Source organism: Ascaphus truei, chromosome 1, assembly GCF_040206685.1.
Source record: "Ascaphus truei isolate aAscTru1 chromosome 1, aAscTru1.hap1, whole genome shotgun sequence".
NCBI lineage: Eukaryota > Metazoa > Chordata > Amphibia > Anura > Ascaphidae > Ascaphus > Ascaphus truei.
In genome coordinates this window covers 47,752,748-47,779,923 of record NC_134483.1, presented here as the reverse complement: position 1 = coordinate 47,779,923, position 27,176 = coordinate 47,752,748, and the positions used below count along the sequence as shown (strand labels likewise).

General features: G+C 44.7%; 1 protein-coding gene across 2 annotated transcripts; it reads right to left on the bottom strand.

The window, feature by feature from the left end:
• Positions 1–1,489: 1,489 nt before the first annotated feature.
• On the bottom strand, positions 1,490–10,666 carry SUB1 (SUB1 regulator of transcription). Of its 2 annotated transcripts, none has more exons than XM_075587659.1 (5): positions 10,514–10,666; positions 6,813–6,885; positions 6,441–6,569; positions 3,450–3,558; positions 1,490–2,906 (listed from the first exon to the last, which is right to left on the bottom strand). In XM_075587659.1, the coding sequence occupies exons 2-5, from the start codon at positions 6,882–6,884 to the stop codon at positions 2,827–2,829; spliced, it is 390 nt and encodes a 129-aa protein (XP_075443774.1). In that variant the 5' UTR covers position 6,885; positions 10,514–10,666; the 3' UTR covers positions 1,490–2,826. The 2 variants fall into 2 exon arrangements, with proteins under 2 accessions (XP_075443774.1, XP_075443783.1); XM_075587668.1 differs by having other exon boundaries at positions 10,526–10,591.
• Between the last annotated feature and the right edge of the window lie 16,510 nt (positions 10,667–27,176).

The window sequence follows — 27,176 nt, the reverse complement described above, 5'->3', positions numbered from 1 at the left end:
GTTTCCAAAACAGTGTTTGTAACCCAAAGCCCCAGGGAATCCGTCATGTTTTACTGACAAATATCGTATCATAATTCAGGTTTACTAATTTACATTGATTCTTCCCGTATGCACCCTATTTCCTACACACATTTACGTATACATATTAGGTGAGCGGCAGCCACTTCTCTCATTCTGTAATATTTACTAATTTACAGTGCAGTTGCCTCTGATGTGGCAAATGTAGTCTTCCCATAACAGTGAATCCCTAAAACAAAAAAGTTTATATTCTCAAATTGTATTTAAAAAATAAGTAGTAATTATGCCACTTTCATGTGATGTACTTGGCTCAATACTGTGTGTAAAATTGCACTTTAATTGAAGTGGGATTATAACCTTTTTTTAAAGGGTATTAATCTTCCAAATTCAATATCCTGCAGCCTCCCCTCCCCAAAATAGTTTCAACAATATTACAGAATAATCGAAAATTCCCTCCCCTCGCCTACACATGCCTATATGCAAAAATGGTGTATAGACTTGGGCGTACCCCTAGACCTCGAGGAGTGGGAGGACATCTGGGAGGCAGCCCCCAAAACTTCAATCTGCACAGTAACAAAAGAAAACATATACAAAATACTATTTCAATGGTACCTGACCCCAAGTAGATTGAGCCAGATCTTCCCCGGCGCATCGGACCTGTGCTGGAGGGGATGTGGACAGAAAGGGGACATGGCCCACATATGGTGGACATGCCCCGAAATCCAGAAATTCTGGACTAGAATCCAGAGCTTGCTAGACGAGACCCTGGGCCTGGAGGTCCCGCTGGACCCTCTGACATACGTGCTGGGCAGCCCAATGGAGGACATCCCGGCCCCCCGAGGCCAGACTGATGTCGGCCATACTCACGGCCGCGAGATGTACAGTTGCAGCAGCCTGGAAACAACTGAAAGCACCCTCACGAAGGACAGTAGTAAACAGAATAAACCTAGTCATGAGCATGGAAAGGCTAACAGCAATGCTCAGGCAAAAAATGCCACAATTCCACAACACCTGGGAACCATGGATAAGTCTAGGAATCTCGACACCAGACTAGACCCAATTACAAAAAATAACCCATCTCCCCTCACTTACCCCCGGCACTGACAATAAGAGAGGAACTCCCTAACGCTTCCCCCCCCCCTTCTCCGACCCTCCCCGAAACCTGCCCCCCCAGAACCCATCTTTTGTCGTTCCCATCTATGCCCCCCCAACCTGAGTCTCCCCCTACCCATCTATTTTTTGACACAAAACTGAGAAAAGGCTTTATTGAGACTGTCTCCATAGAACACAACCAAGTCAACTTAATCCTATCCGATTGTTAAATACTGTACTGATTGTAACCCCTGAATGTACCAACTTTTATCTGTCTCCAATAAAGGAAAAAAGATTGTTTTAAAAAAAAAAAAAAAAAAAAAAAACATGCTCTATATGGTAAAACCAGACATTTCAATTGTAAATGAAAACAGACCAGTTGGATATGAAAACATTTTAATTGAGATACTGTTATTGTACATTCAGTTGTTAAACTTTAATGTAGACATCAAAAACATGTTTCCCCCATACACACCTAATGTAAAATACCCAACCATCAAGAACAAGAAAATAAAAATCAGTTGCTAGGTTGATGGTTTACAAGTTTCTTGCTTTTGTCATAATTGTACAATATTATTCAACCAGCAATACATTATTAATTGACCTATGTCCAAAGAATGAAAAAAAAAATTGCCTTCATCAATGTTCTTTGGGAACAAACGTTCACTCATTGCATATTGCAGTGGGTGTGGTTCTCACACTAGACACTGGTGATTATTCATTAAAATGTGTCGATCGGGGGACTTTTGCTTGGAAATTCCCATTGAAGTCAACAAGAGCTTTCGTGTGATTGTGCAATTGGCACTACTGGAGTTAAACGAATAACCATAGTTGAATTTATAATGGTGGTCATGGATGCACAATCTAATAACTCCTGCAAGAAACCAAAATAGTTCAACCTAGGCTTACTGCTTTGTTACAACAAATGAAGCTTTTATACAAAAAAGTACAAAACATAACAAGAGTTACTTTAATGTGCATTGGAAAAGAGTCCAAAAGAAATGATTGTTTAGATGCTGCTAAATCCTTTTAATACAAAAACAATTCACTATGAAAAGAAATGGTTCTGCATAGCTGACAATTCAGACACTGCAGCCATATAGGAAAGACAGAGCAAAGAAGAATTGACACTGTTCATATATCGCTGCAACATAATGTATACTTAGAAATGCATATTAAGATTTGTGTAACATTTTAGACTAAAAATTACCCTAATACACTATTCTCTCCTTAGTGGCTATTCTACCTGTATATCATTAAAATCTAGAATCTGCTCCTTAATCTTGACAGATTTGACTGGTGACGAATTTGCCCTCCACCCAACAATTTACAAATATCTAAAGAAATGTGTAACCAATATCAATAACCAAATTTGCAAGATTGCATATAAACTAAGCAGAATTGTAAAGAATATTCCAAATGATCAGGAGGGTATAAAAACAGTTAATTCTGGGCTAGAAAACAAATGTATTCTTATTGTGTATTTCAGGGGAAATGTTAGCATCGCTTTAATAACAAAAAGCTTAACGTAACAGATAAGTGCACATTTTAATGCACATAAAAATGAATCCTCTTACAAATTGTTTCGCAATCCAAATGTACAATAGCTTGTAAAACAGAAAAAATAATGTAGAAAACAAATAGCCAATGTAAAAAGAGTGTTTAAAATGAACACGAGGTGGGTTTTTTTTTTTTTTTTTTTTAAATGGATGGATTTTACACTTTCCTTACAGCATCATCAATTTCAGACATTTGCTCCTTCAGTTGGTTCCACTGCTCAGGATTTAAAGAAATACCTAAAATAAAGTTACATTATAATAAATTAGTGTGTGTATATATACACATACATATACACATATATATTACACATACATAAAAAAAAAACCACGATTGAGTGACCTCCACAGCTGCAGCTTAAGGGTTGCAATTTTATGTAACCCAAGTTGAACATTACAAAACTTCCCACATAAAAATGCTATTAAAACTAGAAAGTATATACATACATGCAGTGTAACAATCCAAGTCAGAGGGCAAAATTACAGGCAAACTAATACCCATTATGAAAATTATAATGAAAACAGACAACCCCCCATTCTGATTCTCTCTGCGAGCACCCAAAATAGAGGACCATCTGACACTAACGAACATGTCGCAACTATAAAAACCAACAGTAAATCTTTTTTTGTTTGTTTTTAAAACAAATGTGGCAGACAAATATAAAAACAAGGTAATGGGGGTTCATAAAACAGCTACATGTTTGCATTTAGGATGGGGGTAACTTTTACAAAAACTGAACTAGAATGAGAAAACAAATTCACACGCATAGTAATCTGTGTTACCTTTTCTTCCTGGCTTCATTTCTCCTTCTTGGTCCATCCAATATTCTCTGATGTCAATTAGGACTTTTCCTTTAAAGTCCCTAACACTGACGTACCTCATTTTTCCAATCTGTCAAGTAAAAATTAAAAAGGTGCGTTATACTCTTGTTTTATAGTAGGGTTTATTCATCAAAAAGAATGAGCAATGGGGAGAATCCAATCAGTGAAGATGAATCTGTTACCCAGGCTGCTCTATCTTTTCCAGACCCTCCCCATTTCCATCCCAACGTCAGACATAGTCAAACTCCAATCCTTAGTTTCCAAATTTATTTGGAACAACAAGAGACCCAGACTTAGCCGTAGGTTGCTGAATAGACCCACTAGAGCAGGCGGCCTAGCACTCCCTTGCCTTCTCTCATGCTACAAGGAAACAAGCTGGTCAATGGATATAGAAAAAACAAAAAGACAGGGCGCACAACGCACATAGTGAAGCACAATTAAAAGAATTTTACTAAAAGATTAAAGGTTCTGCGTGTACATCAATATAATGAATATCAAACAGTGGGTTAGTGGGGTTGCCACACGGAAGAAATGATCACAGCTCTCCACTGGAACGGACGCAAGGCACTGGATAACCAGCAGACCACATCCAGGGCAGCAGCTTCTGTGAGACCTTCAGTCACGGTAACCAGATGTTGGGGACCGGTGAAGAGTCCCATGTAAAAGTCCCGTTATGGGGCTCAGAAGCCTGATGAAGTAACTGTGTTACGAAACTTGTTGGATTGTTCATCTATCTGACCATACTGTTTGTCAAGTATATTCTTGGCTTGATCCTCCAGGTCCCCTGCTTCACTGCCTGTCGGTACGGGTGTTTACTATTGCTACCTTGCCTGCCCTGTGTGTTGTTCGCCTATGCGCTCTCTCCCCCACTCCATGTTAGGAGTGTCGTGACGTCATCAGAAGGCGCACCACGGGTCTGAGCGGCGTGCTGTTGGAGCTGCATTGCTGTAGGACTGACAGAGGCTTCTGAGCCCCATAACGGGACTTTTACATGGGACTCTTCATCTGGTTACCGTGACTGAAGGTCTCACGGAAGCTGCTGCCTTGGATGTGGTCTGCTGGTATCCAGTGCCTTGCGTCCGTTCCAGTGGAGAGCTGTGATCATTTCTTCCGTGTGGTAACCCCACTAACCCACTGTTTGATATTCATTATATTGATGTACGCAGAACCTTTAATCTTTTAGTAAAATTATCTTTTAATTGTGCTTCACTATGTGCGTTGTGCGCCCTGTCTATGTTTTTTCTATAGCCCTAGGGGTGTCGAGCCACCCCTCAAGAAAGGCTGCAGACGTCACAGTGTTATTCCCCACAAGGTCAATTTATTGTTTATTTAAACTTTCACACTGCACTGTTTCATCATGTTTTAGCTGCGCACTTTCACCCTTTTGGTCAATGGATACCCTGGCATGCCAACCCATTACTTAGAAGATGGTCTCCTTAGAGGCGCACCATATAGGTCCAACCCCCATAGAAAATATTCTCTGGCTCTCTACCCAGGTAGGCCTTCTGAAACTCCCCACCTTGCAGACGATCACACACTCCCTCAGACTGCGGGACAGGTATATGTTTCAATATAATATTAGTAGCCCAAATTCTATAATTATCCCTATCTTTGGGAACAAAGATTTTTCCCCGAGTTCCTCCAAACAAATCTTTGCAAAATGGCGGTAGGCAAACAGCAGACATTTTGACATTAGCCATGACCTTAAGGTTACTCCCTTTGACAAACTGGTAAAGGACAGTGGAATACCGTCGGGTGAGATCTTCCGATCTCTCCAGATAAGGGCCTTTTATGCTTCAGTTCTGCCACTAGTCCTATCTTTCTGTTTGAGACTCTGCCTGGGAGTAGACTCCCACCAGAGGCTGATTTCGGAGTTGCACAGTCAATTCTCTCTACCAATTGTAGACCCCCAGGGTAAGCTTGGTGTCATGAAAAAATTATCTGGGAGAGAAGCTAGAGGACAAAGTTTGGGAGGAGATTTGAGTCAGTATCTAAAAGCTATTCGAGGAAACACATATAAGTGTCATGACTCGATGGTACAACACTCCCAAAAACATTGCTAAATATGTCCCAGGCTACTTCCCCTTGTGTCCCGCTACTGTGAAGTAGTCTCCCTCCTACATATGTGATGGTCCTGTCCAGAGTGCAGGACCTCTGGAGATAGGTGGGATCCTGGAGATCCTGGGTTCAGATATTCCCCTAGATCCGTGGTTGTTTCTGCCGAATAAACCACTCCAAGACCACACAAGGGGGCTGAAAATAAGTTAATATCCCACATTACTACAGCAATAAGATGCATCATAGCGAGTCTGTGGAAACAGGACAAGCTACTGCCAGTTCTCGTTCATTAGAAACAAGGTATGGTTTATATGCATGATGGAAAAACTGACTAGTTTCCTGAACTACACATACAACTTCCAGAAGGTTTGGCTGTCCTGGATAGTGTACGCAGGTAGTCCACGTGTTGACCTGGGTTCTGTGAGCATGTAGCCCTGTGGGATCAATTAATTATATAGCTCGGCCAAGGACTGTTCAGGTATCTCCCCTGCACCCTCCCGTAGGCTACCCACTATGTTCTCTTTCCATCTATCTGAACCCCCTAGAGTTGGACTCCATATTAAATACTAGTTAAACGGCTCTGCAATGCTCACGCATACCATTCAATATTAAAACGGTGTAAAGTATCAAGAAATTTTGATTCACCATGGGTGCTGTTCATGTGATTTGCTCAGCTGGCACTTTGCATGCTGTCTGGAGATGAAGAGGGCCTCTCTCTCTCTCCCCTGTGCGTGGCTGAGAGAGGAGGCGTGAAGTCCCCAGGCAGCGCAGGGGGTGCCAGCTAAGCAGCCAGCAGTTTTTACCCTGAGGCCATGACACCAGAGAAATACACTGCTTTAATATGTTGCAGGTGCCTTTGAGAAGGATGATTCGGGCAGATTTGATCCATTTTACCTGGAACATATTGTCATCTCTGTTACTACTGCTTTGCTTGGAGGAAGCGGCTCCTTTAGAACTTTCCCCTGTCTTCTGCTTCTTTACAGGCTTTTCTTTTTCAGGGGGTGGTTGCTTTTTTCTCTTAGCCTGAAGGATACAATAAGTAAATTATTTATACCACTCCAGAGAAACTGGTCGATTTGATTCACATCCTTGTTAAGATAATACTGTATGACAGAAGCAAACACGGTCTTGGGTTAATATTGATGAAGCTTATAAAAAAATAATAAAAAGGAGGGAAAGAAAATATATATTTAATTCATTGTAATTGTATTTTAAAGAGAAAGCAGTACTAGGAAGTCATAACTGGAAACTTAATTATATACGCACCTTTTGATCAACTTCGCTATCCGAATCACTTCCAGATGTGCTTGATGAAACTAGCTCCTTTGATTTAGGCATTCTGGGAAATAAGAAAAAATTACCAGTGTCCACTGTAAATATTGCAGCAGCAGAAATGTTCTCTAAGCCTGTTTACAGCTAAATTTAAAAAATATTGTTGCAACTTTCAAGCAATGCCTAAGATAAAGCTAATGACATTTGTATTTTAGCTCTTGTTCCGCGATTGTGTTCTGGCAGCGACTTCTAATTTCTGGGACCATCATTTTTAGGGCTTAGTATCTCAGGAATAGAAAATGGAGCAGACATACAAAAAACAGTAGTTATGACACTGGGACCACCAGTTTTAAAGTGTATAAAAATATATTCGAGTCTCACAATGTGAATTGTTTCTTCAAAACACTGCATTGTCGACTCCTTTATAAATATAAATAAATATATATATAATAAATAGGAGCACAGCTAGTGCAATATAAGCTCTTCCTATATATTTGAACACAAACAACAACGGCACTCTCGTCCCACGTGACCTCCAGCACTCTAAAGATTAACCGCAATGGTGGCCATATATAGATGTCACCAATTCCAGCAGTTGTTACAGTACTGCCATATCATATAAAATGTCTATTTACCAGGCAATCGGATCTATAATCTCCCTTAGTCAGCAATTATTTTATCTCTGGTTTTCTGGACTCAGGCAGTGCTGGTAACAAGTCCCTTTTTTACTTGGCTGCCTGTTAAACAGGGCTCCAGAGGGTGAATATCTCCATCGTAACATACGCCATATTCCCCACAACATAAGCACATTTTCACACCACGTGTTCCTCATAATACAAGAACAATATTGTATACATTTGTCATATACATTTGCCATGCTCAGTAGCACTCATTTTGGCACAAATATATACTCATGATGCGGTGGGTATAGGAGTTTGAGCTAGCTGGGAATGTGTGCGTGTTGGGCTTTGTCCCCGTTGGCGCCGAGCGCGCTCATGCTTGGAGAGCTCTGCAAGCATGAGCGCCGGGTGTCTTTAACATTTTCGCAAGCGCTCGTGGGGCGGGGGGAGACGGACGACGCTGCAGGTGTAGCTGAGCGCGCTAGAAAGTCTAAAAAATGTGTTTATCTAAGCACCAATGAGCTTGTGCCCGCGAATACGCGCGCGGGGACACACATACACATATATACATATATATGCAAGTCACCTCACCAGGCGCTGCCTTAATCATAATACAAGAGTACGGTCGCGTCCTTGGATAGTGCTTGCAGGCGGAGGCGCACTTCTGCTCAGCACTGAACCCCTACAGCCGCAATAAGAGCGGCTTTAGTAGGGGCTCGCCTACGCTTCCGCAAGCGCGCAGAAGCGTAGGTCTTAGGAAAATTTTACATTTTCCAGCTTGCCGGAGCGCAGGGCCGGTCACGTGAGCGGTTCGCCCAATGAGGGCGAACCAGCTCCGTGACGTCACTGGCCCGCCCGCCAACGGCGTGCCGCCTACGGCCAGGGAAAGCACCCACTTTCCCTCAGCCTCAGTGCGCCTCCGCCCGCCAGCAATAACCATGGCCGAGCCCTTAGATGATAACCCTGGGGCTAGATCAATATCTACAGTGCCTCAAAGCCAAATAACTTAATCACATAATAATCCAACTCCTACAATTTATAATCCAGTCACTGAACTCCCCGTTCAAATTGAAGGGATTGATAAATTCCCAGTTACTGTACATGTTACCTCATTCCCGTTGAAAACCCACAACCTTCATATAAAAGGCACAGCTGCAGCACTTGCGGGTAAGGTGGGGGGGAGATGTCTGTATTGAAACTGACTGCAAGTAACACATCTTTGTCAAATCACTTTACATGTAAATGCCTCCCATGGGGGGCCTGACAATGAGATTAATCACTGAGCCATCCCCATTCTTTGTTTCATTTACAAAGGTAGCAGTGTGCTTAAGATACACACGTATAAGTAATTTTATCATAACTATATACCCAATATATCAGCGTATACAAGGCACACTTTGTAAAAGACAATCACCTAACTGATTAAATAAAGCAACAGCCCTTTAACACGTGACTGATCAGGGAAGAGTTCAAACAAAGTATGCAGTCACAAAGGAAAGTAAATGGGACTATAGGACAACTTCAAACCACCTTTATAAACAAATTAAAATATGTAGTAGAGTTGCATACTCCATAGAGGAATGTCCCCTTGATATAGCAATGTACGTATATTTAGTCACCAAGCAGAAAGATTCTGCAAACTGCACGGAATGTGGCATTTCATATGAAATGCCACATTCCGTTTAGTTTGCAGAATCTTTCTGCTTGGTGACTAAATATACGTACATTGCTATATCAAGGGGACATTCCTCTATGGAGTATGCATTTACTTTGTGACTGCATACTTTGTTTGAACTCTTCCCTGATCAGTCACATGTTAAAGGGCTGTTGCTTTATTTAATCAGTTAGGGGATTGTCTTTTACAAAGTGTGCATTGTATACGCTGAGATATTGGGTATATAGTTATGATAAAATTACTTATACGTGTGTATCTTAAGCACACTGCTACCTTTGTAAATGAAACAAAGAATAGGCAATTAGCCGTGCTTTAATAATCAAGAATGAAAAGAACGGTATAAACTATTTATTCTAGAAATGTGTGTGTGTGTGTGTGTATGGGTATGAGAGAGAGTATGTGTGTGTGTGTGTGTGTTCAAAGTATACTAATCCCCCTTTCTGTGGGATATTAGAACAGGGAGTTTCAAAACTGCCGTTGACTGCCAGATACTGAGAGCAAACGTTAAATAGCTCGCATGCTTCATTCAGAGTAAGCCCTGTTAAATAACAGACTGCAGAGGTTTTCGGACACGTGTTTGCTATATTTCCTTTCATATTTAACGCCCGCAGCTCCCCCTGCCTCAGGATTTCCACCCAGTGCAGAACTGTGTGCGCGGCTCCCGTTACACAGCGAGACTTCACACACAGGCACAGCGCAAACTGGGCGGCCCCGGTAACAAAGCACTGTCTCTCTCTCTCACATGTGTCAGTGTGCCTGTCATCCCATAACTATGTATCTATCGCTTCAATTTCATGTAACTACTGCACCGTATCTTTAATATATATTTGGGAGGAGCGGCAGTGTGATGCTATCGTCCATTTTACATTGTCTCTCTGTGGGCCATGGGAATAAATGTATGGGAAGCACACGAGCAATTAATCCTTATGCTGTCGGAGGAGCCTGCAGTGGAGGCGGGTTAGCGCTGCACCCTGTGCATCGGAGGCCATCGGATCTCTCCAGGCAGACAGTAATGAGAGAACAAGACCTACATCCTCCTCCTCCTCCAACAAAGGGTGCCGGGTATCTCCTCTAACAAGCGCCATCTTCTCCCGCTAATTCCCTCCTTCACATGGCACCGCCTGAAGAGGCCTCCTGCCGGTGACCGGTCCCTTCCCCCGCAGGGAAACCCACACAGCTGCGAGCCCCGGAGGCCGCCTGTCCGCGAGCCCTCCCTCCAGCGCCCAAGCAAGAAAAGCGGACCGCTGGTCATCAACCGAGGCCTTCCCCTCCCCATCTTTACTCATTCACTGCTCTAGATAACAGAAGCCTTTTATTCTGTCTGTATTACGCACCAATAATAATAAACGTGTATTTAAAACGGGGGGGAAACAAAACATACATCCATATAAATAACGCACCTGAGCGCTCACCCTCGCGTCCGATTACAGGATCCTCTGCAACAGGAAATGACGTCGCCGGTCCACGCACAGTAGGGAGGAGGGGGTAAAGACGTCACGACGCAAAACCCCGCAAATTCGCTTGGCAGAAGGCAACGTCAGGGTGGGCGGCCATCTTGAGGCTGGCGAGCCGCCATAGCAACTCGCGTGGGCCCAGCGCTTTGCGGGCTCGGAGGGGGCATTTGCTGGGCTGCCAGCAACGTGACGTCATCGAGCATACGGCAGCGGCGGAGGCGCCGCCACATGTGACCACGCTGTTTGAGATTGTTCTGGAACAAAGCGCGGCAGATAGGAGAGGACATTAGCGCGAGCACGCGGTGGGGGACTGACGTGCGCCGCAGTGTAGCACTCTGTTCCAGAGAGCAGGAGCTGTGTGTGATTAGGCTGCGACCAGGGTGGGAGAGCGCTCGGGCGCCCGCCCGCCCTCCCAGCGGCACCCTGACCGAACATTATGCTAATAATTGTTGTGTCCCGCCACATGACGCAAAATAACAAGAAAAAAAGACATATGGGCACAAACATGAATATTAATAAAAAATACAATACAAAGTATTCTGCAAAAATAGAGGTTCAAAGTGGTATGTAAAAAATATATCTGAGGGCTGGTTACAAACAGCAAGACGAAAAAGGGGGAAAGCCCAATACAAAAAATCCTGAACAAGCAAAAGGCATATAACAAAATTCAGTAAGTCCAGAAAACTAGGTAATAAACACAACAATATAATGGCCATTGTAATATTGAAAATACAAGAGCAGGGACATAAAGCACTGCTTATCTGGAAGGGATTACACCAAGCCTGCACAACATACGGCCCGCGGGCCCCTGGACTCTGTGCGGCCTGCTATGACTCCGGCCGGGCGCCAGTTAATTGAATAAATTTAAAAAAATGGCGGCGATTCCCCGCAGTCCTGGCTGATATGCACAGGGCCCGCTCTGCCCCCACCTCCCCCTTCCCCCCCCTGTCACCCAGTCACTGTCACCCACCCAGTCACTGTCAAACCATTCACCCACCCACCGCCATTCACCCACCCACCGCCATTCACCCAACTGTCATTCACCCACCCACCCAGTCACTGTCATTCACCCACCCACTCACCCAGACAGGCAGTCACATGTCTTGTTGAAAATATAAAAAATAAACAGGTTGCATTGTAATGTTTTTTCTGTATCACAATAAGAAAACAGTTAAGTAAAAGTTGCGCGCTAAAAGATATTTTTTTGTGGTAGGTGCGCTATGGGTTCGGGGGGGGCTGCTCCTTTCATTTGTCCCGGGCCCCATGATTTCGGCCCTGTGGGTGATGTGAGATGCAGGGGGGGAGGGTGATGGGAGGTGCAGGGGGGTGATTGGAGGTGCAGGGGGGTCATTGGAGGTGCAGGGGGGGTGATTTGAGGTGCAAGGGAGGGTGATTTGAGGTACAAGGGGGGGTGATTTGAGGTGCAAGGGGGGTGATTGGAGGTGCAGGGGAGTCATTGGAGGTGCAAGGGGGTGATTTGAGGTGAATGGGGGTGATTTGAGGTGCATGGGAGGTGATTTGAGGTGCAAGGGGGGTGATTCGAGGTGCAAGGGGGGTGATTTGAGGTGCAGGGGGGTCATTGGAGGTGCAAGGGAGGTTATTTGAGGTACAAGGGTGGGTGATTTGAGGTGCATGTGAGGTGCAAGGGGGAGAGTGGTGTGAGGTGCAAGGGGGGGGAGAGTGATGTGAGGTACAAGGGGGCAGAGTGATGTGAGGTGCAAGGGGGGAGAGGGATGTGAGGTGCAGCGGGGATGTGATGTGTGTGCTGTGCAGGGGGGTATTGTGTGTGATGTGGAGGGGGAGTATTATGTGTGTGGGTGAGGGGGAGAGTTGGGGGTGTGTGAGATAGATGGGGTGTATCGCAAAGGTTGATAGGGGTTCTGGGGGAGATATGATGATGATGGGTGCTGGGGGAGATATGATGATGATGATGAGGTGCTGGAGGAGAGATGATGGTGATGATGATGATTTTACCTGTGCGGCCCAATTTTTTTTTCCTTGGAGCAGTTTGGCCCATCTCACTTTACGAGTTGTGCAGGCCTGGATTACACCTTAGTGCCTGTGTCATGCTGCAGCAAATACAAACATTGTATGCATGCTGCTGGGTGTCTGAGGCTGGGGTGGGGGCTGCCATTCCTCTTGCTGCCATTCACTGGCAGTCACCTTGTGGGATAAGGCTTGTCCTATAGTAGGTGCGGGCGCCTGTGCGAACGTGCATGCTTTTTGTGTGTGTGTACATAGATTGTGAGTTAATAATGTATTAAAAAAACATGTTGCGCAATAAAAATAATTTTTATTTATTCAATTTGACACATACACTGACACATATACACACATATATTCACACATACAAACATTTCAGCGGCGGTAGCAGCGCGAAATCTTTTCCCTGTCTTCCCCCCTATCGGCCGGCTCCACGCTCACTGCCGTGCGCGCGCGGCACCATTCAACGAAGGAATAGCCCACATCTGTCCCAACAGCTTTTGAGTCAATTGTCCAATTACTTTTGTTCCCTTGAAAAAGAGGGGGCTACATATTAAAGAGATGTAATTCCTAAACCCTTCCTCCAATTTGGATGTGAATACCCTCAAATTAAAGCTGATAGACTGCACTTTAAGCCCATATTCATTATTTAACTGTAACTTGAATTTATTTAGTTACACAGCCGAAATAACAAAACTTGTATCAGTGTCCAATTATTTCTGTACCTAACTGTAGTATCATTGAATACAGATTACAACAGAGACTCTTACAGCATACAGTATTATGGGCACTCTCAATACTATAATGCTAATAATTTTAGTGTCCCGCCACGACGTAAAAAAAACAAAAGAAAAAGAGACATGGGCACAAACATGAATATTAAAAAAAAAAATACAATACAAAGTATTCTGTAAAAATAGAGGTTCCAAGTGGTATGTAAAAAAATATCTGAGGGCTGGTAACAAACAGCAAGACGAAAAAGGGGGAAAGCCCAATACAAAATATCCTGAACAAGCTTGTTGGGTATCTGTGTGTTTACAAGCAAAAGTCATATAACAAAATTCAATAAGTCCTGAAGACTGTAGGTAATAAGCACAACAAAATAATGGCCATTCTAATAATTAAAATACAAGAGCACACTGGGCACTAAAGCAAAAAAGATATAATCGCACAAAAATGAACAAGACATACTGTAATTCCAATATTTCGGTCCTACATTTGACCTTCCTCTGGGTAAAACGAAACGTTGGTAATATGTCTTGTTCTTTTTTGTGCGATTAAATCTTTTTTGCATTAGTGCCCAGCTTGCTCTTTTATTTGTATTGCATGATTTATGTCTCTTTGTTCATATGGTGTTTGGTTTTCCATCACCCGCCCACATGGTTTTGCCTCACCAGCACCTCCTTTACACCACTTTGAACAACAAGCATTTTTCCACCATGCTGGGATGTTTCCGGGTCATTTGAATGAATCAACACACTACTTCATATTTATACTTTTCAAGACCGTACACTAGTGATGAACCGGGTACCTGGAAATGACCCTGTACCCGGCCATATTTTCAGTACCCGAAAATGGCCCGGCACCAGGGGGCTGGAACCCGGTGCCGAGTAATTTCCGTTCTGCTCTGCTCCCTCGGTCCTCCTCTTGGAGAACGGGAGGAGCAGAGCAGCAGAAGACTTACCTGCAGACAGCGGCGGAGGGTGAGGAGGACCATGGCAACATGCTGGGGGCGGAAGACATCCTTCAGGCGGTGGCAGCAGAGGACGTCACTAATCAGCCAGTGGGAGCAGCTGAAGACATCCTTCACAGCCGGTGGGAGCAGAGGAACGTGACCAGAGCAGAAGCATTACTTGTTACTTTTGGACACCCGGGGAGGAGCTGCATCGGAAGTCGTACTCCTCCCTGGCTGTCCAATAGTAATGCTTCTTCTCCAGTCACATGTTCCTCTGCTCCCAAGGGCTCTAGCTGTGAAGGATGTCTTCAGCTGCTCCCACGGGCTGAAGCGTGATGTCCCAAGCCGTCACCGCCTGAAGGATGTCTTTCGCTGCTCCCACCACCACCAGAATGTCGCTGTGGTCCTCACACTTCACCGCAGTCCTCACCCTCCGCTGCAAGTAAGTAAAAACTACCCGGTGCAACACTACCGTACACTGATTACAAATTATTTACACAAATAACAAACACACACAAAAAAAAGCATTTCCTCATTGAGGTCACATGGTGTACAGGTTTCCAAATTCTAGTTTCCATTGCAACAGAATTTATTCCAAATCTTTTGAATACAGGCAGTCCTCGGTTATCCAACGGAATCTGTTCTGGAAGTAGCGTTGGATAGTGGAACTGTTGTAAAGTGAGTCCCATGTTAATCAGTGGCAGTGAGCGTTGGATAACGCATTCCGGCGTCGAAAAACGGCCCGTAGGGTTGCATTGTAAAGCAATATAGTGGAATAGAAGGCTCCCAAATGGCAACTCACAATATAGTAGACAAAAAGGAGCAGAAATCCAACTGTGGCAAAAGATGATTCCAGGCTGAAGTAGGTAGGAGGACATCAGATCTCAAAGAAGAGAAACAGAATAGTGTAGATAGTAACATAAAATATTTATCACAAGAATAAAAATGGAGTATTACAGTATTCAGAAGACAAAAAAGCAGGGTAGATATGGTAATAACTGAGTTGCGACCTCAGAATCACAGCACACCAACGCTGCTGCAGGTCTCTGTTCCGTATCCCCGCTGGGGCCGATGCGTCACTTCCGGTCTCTCGTCCTGCCGGAAACGGACGTCACGGGATCTCCCAGCGCTGCCTCTCCCTCTCGATCTGAACTCTGGGCTACGCTCTACGCGTATCTCCGTTCTGGATGACGGCTTCGTCAGGAGAAGCTGTAGCCTACTAAAAGGGTCTTTATATACCCAATAATCTACCAATAAACTCTCCTACCATAGGTTAATTGATAGAGTTGTCCCTACCCAATGGGCATTGACTATGTACGCACACTAACAGGGAAAATTTATGCTATCATATACATAATAACACACCATATACAGTATATATAAAAATCTTTATACAATCAAAATTAAACATTAATAAAAATATATAATAAAAGCATATAAAATATAAAAAGATCCTGCTTCACATACTTCAGGAAAGAATCATATAACTCACTATCCCTAGACAGAAGAATTATAATCTAATGATATTTATAAGTCGATTGGGGAATCTCGGAGACATAAGATAAGAAACATTGTTAGTTTTAAAAACAACAGAGGAATTATAATCTCCACAAACGTCTTAATGACAATATATGAGACAGCAGGTATTACGCAGAATATATATATATATAGGTGGAAAAGCGCCTAAGCGCCTAAGCGAAACGGCCATTGGGGGCTGCTGCTAATTACCCCATGGGCATTCACGTGGAGCATTACATGGACTCCATTATGGATTGAGCTTACTGTTTTCATATGTACACTGCATTGTGAGCATATGCAGGAGCTTCTTTGAGAGACCATTCGCAAACGCAAGTATTATACTTTGTTATTGCTAGTGTATGGGTCTCTAATCTCCTCGCCATTCATGCAGGAGTATCACACTAGAACTCCAGTGTTTTGTTGTGTGTTTAGTGTTTATTGCTACTAAGCATAAACCTTTGCCCTACATACCCACCCACAATATGATAGTTGGTGGGCTTGTGTATATCTAGCACGCATTGTGCATCCCATTGCAGTGACCCTATGAATATATGCATTTATCTTAACATACTTACCTGATTGGTCATTAATATAGATATCAATTGTAGAGTGGTCGTGGGAGGGGGGAGTTTACTTAGGAACTCTCTTCCTCCTAGTAGGCTCACAATCCTATTTTTGTCAGGCATCTCTGCCTTAGTCATTCCCCCTTTTTTAGGGTTGACTACCCAAGCTTCATTCATTGTAGCTTGGCCCTTTGGGGTATTTTTAACACCCTCTGTTTTATACATTTTGGTACTATTAAAGTGTTTTAATTATTATCATCATTTCACCCATTTCATTTGGATATCCTAGCTCTCACCTGTATTTATTCACACACATCTCATGTGTCTGAGTGCTGTTTTATAGGGTTTCTCACTAATTCAACCACCCCTCTGGGACGCTGTTCTGTCAGTATTTTTTGTATTTATATCTACATCCTTAAAAAAAAGTTTGAATGCTAATTGACCCATTCTCAATGAAAACAGGTAGGTCAAGGAAATTAACCCTTTCCCGACTGTATTCACAAGTGAACTTGAGATTAAGTTCATTATCATTTAAATAATGAATAAACCTCACCAAACTTTCTTCATCACCTCTCCAAATAAAAAATATATCATCTATGCACCTCCACCACAGGCACAAACTCGCACCCAGATCTGCAATAGACCAAATATAGTCTTCTTCCCATGTACCCATGAAAAGATTTGCATAGCTGGGTGCGAATTTTGTGCCCATGGTGGTGCCACACTTCTGAAGGTAATATACCTATACAAACAAAAAAATAATTATGTTCCAGGATGAACTTAATTCCATCCAAAATGAAGTTGGCCTGTTCATGAGGCATGTTAGGATCCCTAGATAGTGTTCTGTCTATAGCTTCATGTCCATCCCTGTGACCTATTGAGGTGTAAAGTGAAGTTACATCACAGTTTGCCAAGAACCACCCTTCTTCCCACACTTGATTTTGTAAAGTGCATAGTATATCCGTCGTATCTTTAAGATAGGACGGAAGCTTAGTCACATACTTTTGCAGGTAAGTATCTATATAGGCAGATAGATTGGACGTCAGGGAGTCGATTCCTGCTATAATAGGTCTCCCAGGGGGGTTTACTAAACTTTTATGGAGTTTGGGAAGGTAATAAAAAATAGGTTTAATATGATGTTCCCTATAAAGGAAACTATACTCTTTATCTGTTATTACTTCATCACCCCTCCCTCTGTCCAACAGAATCTTTAACTCCTTCAAAAAATCCAATGTAGGATCTTTCGTCAGCGGTGTAAATGTATTAGTATCACCTAAGATTCTGTTGGATTCAATAATGTAATCACTCCTATTCAGAATAGCAAAACCCCCCCTCCCTTGTCGGCCTGTTTAATGACCACATTGGTGTCTTCTTGGAGGGTTTTTAAAGCTTCTCTCTCAGTTTTATTTAAGTTATGATGAAACTTGTTATCTGACAAAATAAGTTTGTCAAAATCCTGGGGTAAAATGCAGATGGTAACTTCAAACCAGAATGTACCAAATGTGGTCTTCCCTCTGGTCTTCCCTCTGGTGGTTGATTAATAGCAATTACTGGGGAGTCAATATTTGCATTCTCCCTAGTTTTCAATTCGACTTATTTTTGTCTAAAAAACATTTTTATGGTTAATTTTCTCAAAAATCTCTGAGCATCAATAAATAGGCCAAAGTTACTGGGACCCACAGTGGGAGCAAACTTTAGACCCCTCAAGATTAGAGACTTCTCAGATTCTGATAATATTTTAGAACTAAGGTTAAAGATGTTGTTACTTATCTCTTGCTTTTTTTGAGATGTTTCTTTTCTTCCCCGTTTTCTTCGTTTCGGCCTTTTCTTTTCTGAGGAGGGATCTTTTTCTATCAGGGGCATGTAACGATTCGTCCCCGGAAAAGAAGAAGACCCACCCTCCCCTAAAAAATCCTTATTTTCTCCTAATTTGGAGCCGCCTCTAGGGAACAGTCTATCTCTTTGTTCCTCTCTCTGTTCCCTTCTATGTATAACTTATATCTCTCCTTCAGAATCATTGTCAGTGCTCATTGTTCTTTTGGAGGTTTTTTTGTCTAAACATAGCTGAACTTTTGCGGGCCCATTCCCCTGTTTATAGGGGGACTTATGGTGTTTCTCCCTCCAATTATCTCGTTCTGGGCTCTTTCTAGATATTTTAGGGGTATAATCCTTGAAGGGTTTTTTTCCTTCTTTGGATTTATTTCTTTTCTTAAAAGTATTTTTCTGGGTTTCCTTTTTCACAATAGGTGTAATCTTTCTGGGAGGACCATCTTTATAGTCCTCCTCATCTCTCACAATTTTTTTAACTTTTTGTGTAATGATCTCTTTAATCTAGTTTATTTTGCAGATTTTTATCTTTCTCTTTAAATAGAGCAGTTTGGTCTAGTACACCAATTCTCTCTTGAATTTAATTTACCTCTTTGTCAATTTGTAACAAGTGTTTTTTTTTGTTGATCTATAACTAGACCCATTAGATATTGAGAACATTTCTCTAAAAGGTTATACCATTTATCAAGAAAAGTTTCATCCTCTAGGTCAAAGGAAGGATCCTTTTTAAGTCTTAGACCCATTGGGACTCTTCCACTTAGAATATATTGTTCTAAAAATGTATAGTCTCAGAACTTTTTCGTATCTTTGACAAGTAATTTCTCCAGTTTTTCAAATTCAGACTCTAGAATATTAACTTCCCCAACAATAGAAGTATTTTCTAAATTAAGAATGCTCTTGAAGTCAGCAGACCTCAAGAGTCTTCTAGAGAAAACGGTGGAGGAATTATTGTCTACCTCTATATCTTCCATATTAATGAGAGCAGTGCTGCCTATCTATACAAGAAACAAGAAACTATGTGAAAACAACACAAGATGGCGCTCTATACTCTCAAATATTCTGTGCAAAATAATACAGTAATACTCAACAGTGCATTAATATTAAAGTGCATACAGTGAAGGTGATAATGAAATGAATTACGTAATAAAGTGGAATAGGTAGGTATCACTCAAACCCTTAGAAAGGACTGTTTCACGGTCCGGATAGAAGATATCGCTGAAGAACCAGGGGAGCAATGATGTACCTTTAAAAGAAAAACACTACATAGTGCTATATTGTATGTGCAATATAGTGGAATAGAAGGCTCCCAAATGGCAACTCACAATATAGTAGACAAAAAGGAGCAGAAATCCAACTGTGGCAAAAGATGATTCCAGGCTGGAGTAGGTAGGAGGACATCAGATCTCAAAGAAGAGGAACAGAATACCATAGTGTAGATGGTAACATAAAATATTTATCACAAGAATAAAAATGGATGGTTACAGTGTTCAGAAGACAAAACAGCAGGGTAGGGTACTTTTAAAGGTACATCATTGCTCCCCTGGTTCTTCAGTGATATCTTCTACCCGGACCGTGAAACAGTCCTTTCTAAGGGTTTGAGTGATACCTACCTATTCCACTTTATTACGCGATTCATTTCATTATCACCTTCACTGTATGCACTTTAATATTAATGCACTGTTTAGTATTACTGTATTATTTTGCACAGAATATTTGAGAGTATAGAGCGCCATCTTGTGTTGTTTTCACATTGCATTGTAAAGCGTTGGATATGCCATTCGTTGTAAAGTGAAACGTTGGATAACGAGGAGTACCTGTACTTCATTTTACTCAACACGATAATGGTAACACACTAACAATTTACTGAAGAAATCCATGAAACCACTGCCTGGCAAACATACAAAACATGGGTGCAGTCACTTAATGTCTCATGGGATGGTGCTCACACAAGATATATAAATACAAGATAAACACCAAAACTAACTCCTCCGACAAGGAGGGGTTAGTTTTGGTGTTTACCTAATTTTTCTCATTCAATACCATAGACCAGAGGTTCTCACAATTAGTCCTCAGGACATGTTTTAAGGATATCCCTACTGCAGCACAGCTGGCTCAGTCTTCGACAGCCACGGTTTGGTATATCCTAAAAACCTGACCTTTTGGGGGGAGGGGGGGTATGGTGTTTCCCTGGGTATCCACAGAAAAAAAGCACTGGTTCTGAGGGATGAGGGAGTCCCTCTGGCTTCCTTGCACCATTATATATTTTTTAACTCTCTGTGTAGCAGGAGTGCCGATTCTTACTCTTTTACATGCAACAAGGGGGGGATTGCTAGATTACAAGACTAAGGCCGAGTCCATAGAAGGACAGGCCGTGCTGAGCCGTGCGGACGCTCCGCGCTGAGCCCCTGCATCCTCAATGAGGATGCCTTTAGAGGGGGCTCACGCGAGCATCCGCAGGCGTGCTGAGGCGCTGGAGTTTTCAGTCGAGCGCCAAGCTGTTTTTCAGCGCGCTGTCGGCTGAAAACATCTGATCAGCGCGGAGCTACGTCAACGTCACGGCGCCGTGACGTCGACGTCAGTGCGTGGCGGGCGTTTGGCCCAGTGACGTCACTGCCCCGCCTCCCTCAGTCTCCCCCCGCCTCCGATCGCGCCGCTGGCTCGCCTGCATGGGCATGAAATCGCGCAGATTTCAGCAGGCGAGCCTCAGCGTCAGCGCGGCTCGGAACTCCTCACCCCTGTATGTCCCGGGCCTAAGGCAGAGGTTCTTACTGTGGCGATAGGGGGTTAATTAGGCCACTAATAAAGGCATTATACCCGGCTGATTAACCCTAAATCATGTTGGGACTGAAGGGGTTAACTGTTCACTACACTGACATGTTTTCCCCTACACCATCTTTATTGTCCCCATTTTGCAGCTCTGTCCATAGCTGCAGTGAAAGAAATGTATGTAGACTGTGCCAATTGAATTTGCGACACAAGGGGGAGCTGCTAGCGCTAAACCCAGCGCTGATTGAAGAAGCGTGCCTATGTATGGGTGGCCGCTTTGAAGTACAGGGATCACTTTCTAAGCCCTAGACCTCTCAACCACAAGGTCAATTGGATAAGTGGTTTGCGGTTTAGCTGAAGTGATTTTCTGTCTGATCTCGTTTGCCCCTTAACTTGAAGGGGGAAAGTATTTTAGCGTGGGAACTGGGTTAAACCGCAGACCACATCACAGCCCGTTCAATTAAGTAGCTAATTGGCGATAGGAGTGAGCTAGCACTCTAATTTTGTGAGTGCAGCTAGGAAGAAAGAAACCATACACATACATATAAGGTTTATAATAGTTGCATAAGCAGAGCAGAACATACTTTTATTAATAAACTGTATTGTATTGGTGGTTTTAAATGTAAAGACAGGAAACTTTTTCTGTCAGCCCGGGAAGAAATCCTTTATCATGCAAATATGTTAAGGGTGAATGAGCTGAGGGATTTTTCATCTCCGTACTTCAGAGGCACCCTGCAGAGTTGGTGCCTCAATGTCTTTGAGAAGTCCAGAGTTGAAAAGCCTCAGCAATCCTAGGTGTTAGGATGGCCGGGATATTGTAAGTGCCAGATACCGGTGTAAAGTATGGGTACTTCACACTTGGTGGCCAAACCCCAGACTTAGTGTCGCCAGGTAAGGGGTTGGTCCCGGTATGCTAAGGAGCTCAGATGTGAGGTTAGCACCTGCTCCATGCAAACCGGGAAGCAATTTCTGCCCTTTTTGCAACGTACTGGCAAATCGGGGATAGGTTGGAGAAATGTTCCCACGGGCGGGATTGGTTATGCAGGTTAGGTATAGGACCCTCAACCCCTATAAAAATGCCTGTTGACCAGTCCCTAGCAGATTCACCTAAGATTTGACCAAGTTCCAGCATCAGTGGTTCTGGAGTATGAGGGGTTAATAATATCGTAACCAAGGATTGTCCCCCTCTTCTGGAATTCGTTAGAGCTAAGGGTTCCCGAACGAACCCTGTAAGGACTGAACAAACTTTTTCCTTTTAGCGGAAATATAGGGGTGGCAACTTGTGCCCCTAGCCAGGAACTGCTACACGGATCATTTTGCGCACCCACTTGCATGCGTGCAGGGGTGCCCAGAGACTTTGTTTAGATCCAAGGACATTTGAATTCATTTCCCTATCCCAGTAAGTGTTTTATCAAGTCTATATTGTGAAGATTTGTGTGTCTGTATGAAAATAAATAAATTACAATTTATTTTACTCAACCTGTGTGCTCAGTCCAGAATCCCGGTATTAATGTGTAGATAAGACCTGGTCTACCGTGACAGACTTATACTTACTGGTGGCAGCGGTGGGACGCTGACTGAGCCTATGGTATAGTCTCCTGCGGGATTCTATAACATAGTGGGGAAACTCGTAGATTGCAAACTCTCCAGACAAGTGGTAAAACACTTCACAAGAGCACAAGATAATTGACCTTGCCCTTTGCCCATACCCGTGCTAAACATCCCAACATGAGTAACCGCTCAGGAAGGTTCCGATCCTGGGACCGAGCTCGGAGATGTGAGGTCTATGGATTGCCGACGGACGGTCGGTCAAAGCCGGAACTGGAGAAGGACTTTGAGAATTATGAAGCCAGAATGGCTCCAGTGGAGGGGCCTGGCCCGTAAGCTGCTGTGGCAGCGGACACCAGTCAGCCAGTCACCAGTCATCGACAACCTTGTGCAGGAGGTCGATCCAGCTCCGGCACTGCAAGGACATGGGGAGGGAGCAAGTGACCATCTAAATAATGGTGGCGTGGCACCAGCCGGTGCGGAGGAGGTAGTCACTGCGGCTACTGGACTTACCGCCACTGGGCTCACAGCGCTCCTAACCGCATGGGGAGAAAAGGCTACCACAGCGGAGCGTATCCAGATGCTGGCCGCAGTGCATGGTTAACCATCACCGGTGGACCATCACAGCTTCAGCAAGTTCGTGGATGGCACGGATGAGATAGATGCCTTTCTCAATGAATTTGAGACGCAGTGTCTCCGGTACAGGGTCTCACGTCGGGACATGGTGCTGAGACTGCATCCCTTGTTATCTGGCAAAGCCAAGTGGATTGTGCAGGGTATTCCACGCGTGGATGCCGATGACTACGGTCATGTTAAATGTATGCTGCTCACACAGTATGCCCTCACCCCAGAAGCCTACCGGGGCAAGTTCCGAACTGGGGAGAAGTACCATCGGGAATCCTATGTGGACTATGGCACCCGCATGGCTTTGCAGGGGACCCAGTGGGTGGAGGGTTATGGGATCACCAAGTTCCACACACTACTGGACTTGATGTTCCAAGAGCAGCTACTGCAGCATCTTCCTAGGACGTGAGGGCATGGGTTTTTGACCACAAACCAAAGACTCATGTGAATGCTGTGAGGATGGCGGGCGAGTATGTGGCCAGCAAGGCTCTGATGACCAAGAGAGCGGTTCCCAAATATGTGGCCAACCCGGCCAAGGGAGTCAAAACCACCCCTCAGTGGACCCACAAGCCTGCAGCAGAAGGCAACGCACCCAAAACTGCAGAGTTTAGGCACAAGAGGCGGTGCTTTACCTGCAACAAGGTCGGTCATCTCAGGCCAGACTGCCCGGTCCGAGAGACCCCCTCAGGGGCAACGATCCACAGCTGTGAGGCCGGTCGCCCGTGTGCGACTGGCACACACAGAGTAGCCAAGCACAGCCGTGGAGCCATCCCACTGAGGGACGGCCACGGGAGAACCTGCACTTGCCACCTCGGGACTAGCAGCGGAGATCGGAGGACATCAGGTTGTACCAGTCGGAATGCAGCCCAACGATGTCTGGCAGAAGCATCTGTGGAAGGTGACCATCGGGGACCGGCAGGCGGATGGCTTGCTGGACTCTGATGCCACGTGACCCTGGTTCGCCCTGATATGGTGCGGCCAGAGGATTCGCTCCCGGGCACCGGGATGCAAGTGATCATACCCGATGGAGGACCGCGGTCCATCCAGGTCGCCCGGGTCTTTTTGGATTGTGGTGCCGGACGTGGCATGAGAGAGGTGGGGGTTTTGCCCGTGTTAGACGCCGAGGTCCTGCGTTTTTACAAATGAGCTGGCCCCTTTTGCAGTGATCACCAGGAGCCAGTCAGCAAGGATCGCAGCGGAACCAGCCACTGTCCCCCTGCATTTGGGACCTACAGTTCCAGCAGTCTCTGCGGAGACCAGACAGGTAAGCCAGACTATGTCGCATACTGACCCTGACACTGTTCCCTTTACTTGTACACAGTCCCCCCGACTTAGCCTTGACAAGCGGGTGGCCAGAGTTAGGTACCAAGTTTAGGGATGCAGTGCGATCAGACCCCAGCTTGGAGGGCATGAGACTTCGGGCGTCCGAGTCTAAGCCAGGGGACGGGTCTGATTACTACTTGTGGCAACGCGGGCTCCTGTATAGAGAGCAAAGGACCAAGGGGTTAGATGAGGTCTGGACAGGTAAACGACAGCTACTGGTGCCCACGGAGTATAGGCAGCAGTTGTTGCAGTTAGCCCACTCTATTCCACTAGCGGGGCATCAGGGGGTCACTCGGACAAGAGCCCGGATGTTGCAGCGTTACTACTGGCCGGGGGCATCCAGGGCTGTGGCAGATTTCTGACAGTCCTGTGATGCCTGCCAGCGAGTAGGTAAGGCGGGCGATCGTGTGAAGGCACCCCTGAATCCGAGTGGGTAAGACGGGCGATTGTGTGAAGGCACCCCTGTCTCCCTTTGAGCTGCTATATGGTCGCAGGGTACGGGGACCTCTGGACCTATTCCGTGAGGGATGGGAAGGGGAGACTACCAATACTGATGCGTCTGTGCTTCAGTATGTGGTAGATCTCAGGGACCAGTTAGAGATGCTCATGGGGTTGACACAGGACAACCTTAGGGCTGCTCAGACCAAGCAAAAGACTTGGTATGATCAGAACGCCTGTAGCAGAGAGTTCATTCCAGGACAGCAAGTACTTGTTCTCAAACCTACTCTGGAGAACAAATTAATGGCTGCCTGGTCGGAACCGTATCCAGTACTCCGAAAGATGAACGAGTGCAACTACGTTGTACAGGTAGATGCTGAGGCAGAGAGAAATAAGACCTATTATATAAACATGCTCAAGGAGTACGTGGCACCGAGTGTGCACTGAAGACTGCACTGGCCAGTGCCCATATCTTAGCTGCACCAGACTACTCCAAAAAGTTTTTGGTGCAGACCGATGCCTCGGACTATGGCATCGGCGCTGTACTCAGCCAAGTGGGGGAGGAGGGCAGTGAACATCCAGTGGCGTATCTGAGCAGAAAACTGCTGCCCATAGAAATGGTTTATGCCACCATTGAGAAGGAGTGTTTGGCGATCGTGTGGGCTCTGAGAAAGCTTCAGCCCAATCTCTACGGTCACGCATTCACTGTGATCACGGACCACAACCCGTTAAGCTGGCTTCAAAGGGTGTCCGGGGAAAATGCCAAGTTACTGCGCTGGAGTCTTGCTTTGCAGGAATTTGACTTTACCATCCAGCATAAGAAAGGCAGTGAACATGGCAATGCGGATGGCCTTTCCCGCCAGGACAATCCTTGCGAACTAATAGCCTTAAGAGCTGCCAGGCTAGCCCAACCACCGGACGAGGTGGTCGGGACAGGGCCTGCACTTTGAGGTGGGGAGCTGTGGTGGTGAAGGGGTTAACCAGGCTAATAATAAAGGTCTTATGCCCGGTTACCCCTAAACCTTGTTGGGAATGAAGGGGTTAATTGTTGATCACCACAATGCCATGTTTCCCCTATACACCAACTGTAATGTCCCTGTTTTGCAGCTCAGAAACAAGCTGCAGTCCTATGAATGTATGTTTAATGTACATGTTGTTTTTATATCACCCACATATACAGAAAGTACATATAAAAATAAAATGTGTTTCAGGTATGTTTTAAAATGTAAAGGCAGGAACCCTTTCCTGCCAGTCCGGCAATGAATCCATTAGCATGTCAATATGTTAAGGATGAATGAGCTGAGGAATTTTTCATCTCCATACTTCAATGGCACCCTGCTGAGTTGGTGCCCCAGTGTCTAGAGAAGTCCAGAGTTGAAAAGCCACAGAAACCCTAGGTGTTAGGGCGGCCGGATTATTGCAATGTACCAGATATTGGTGCGAAGTATGGGCTATCAACATTTGGAAGCCAAACCCCAGACTTATTGTCGCCAGGTAAGTGTCTGGGCCCGGTATGCTAAGCAGCTTAGGTGTCAAGTTAGCACATGTTCGTAGCAAACCGGGAAGCAACTTCTGCCCTTTTTGTGAGCTACTGGCAAGTCTGGGATAGGTGGGAAAAGGTGTTCCCACGGGAGGATTGGCTGGGTATGTTAAAGATAGGACCCTTAACCCTATAAAAATGCCTGCAGCCCAGTCCTAGTTAGATTCATTTGAGATTTCACCAAGATCCATCCAAGTACAGCGTCAGCGATTCCGGAGTGTGAGGGGGTTAACAACATCGTAACCAAGGATCGTGCCCCTCTTCCAGAATTTGTTTGAGCTAAGGATTCCCGAACGAATCCTGTAAGGACCCAACAAAAAGATTCCTTTCGGCGGAGTTACAGGGGTGGCAATTTGTGCCCCTAGCCAAGGATTGTCGCACGGCTCAAATCGCGCACACACTTGCATGCGTGCAGGGGTGCCCAGAGACTTTGTTTCCAAGTCATTAGTTCCGTGGACATTTTATTTAGTTTCCCCATCCCAGTAAGTGTTTATTAAGTGTAATTGTGAAGAATTGTGTGTCTTAAAAGGAAATAAATTACAATTTATTTTGTCCGCCTTGTTGTGCTTAATTCAGAATCCCAGTATTAATGTAATGATAAGACTTGGTCTCCAGTGACACCATCTCGGTAGGTATTGTAGGAAGGTGTAGGGGTAAGACGTCCAAACTTTCATTAGCTGCGACTTTAATTCCCCGGAACTGGATACACTCAGGCTTCACATTCCTCCTTTAAGTGAGCCCACGGGCAAGGAAGGTTGGTTGAAATGGAGTAGGATAACAACAACTTGGAAAAGGGCTCACCCG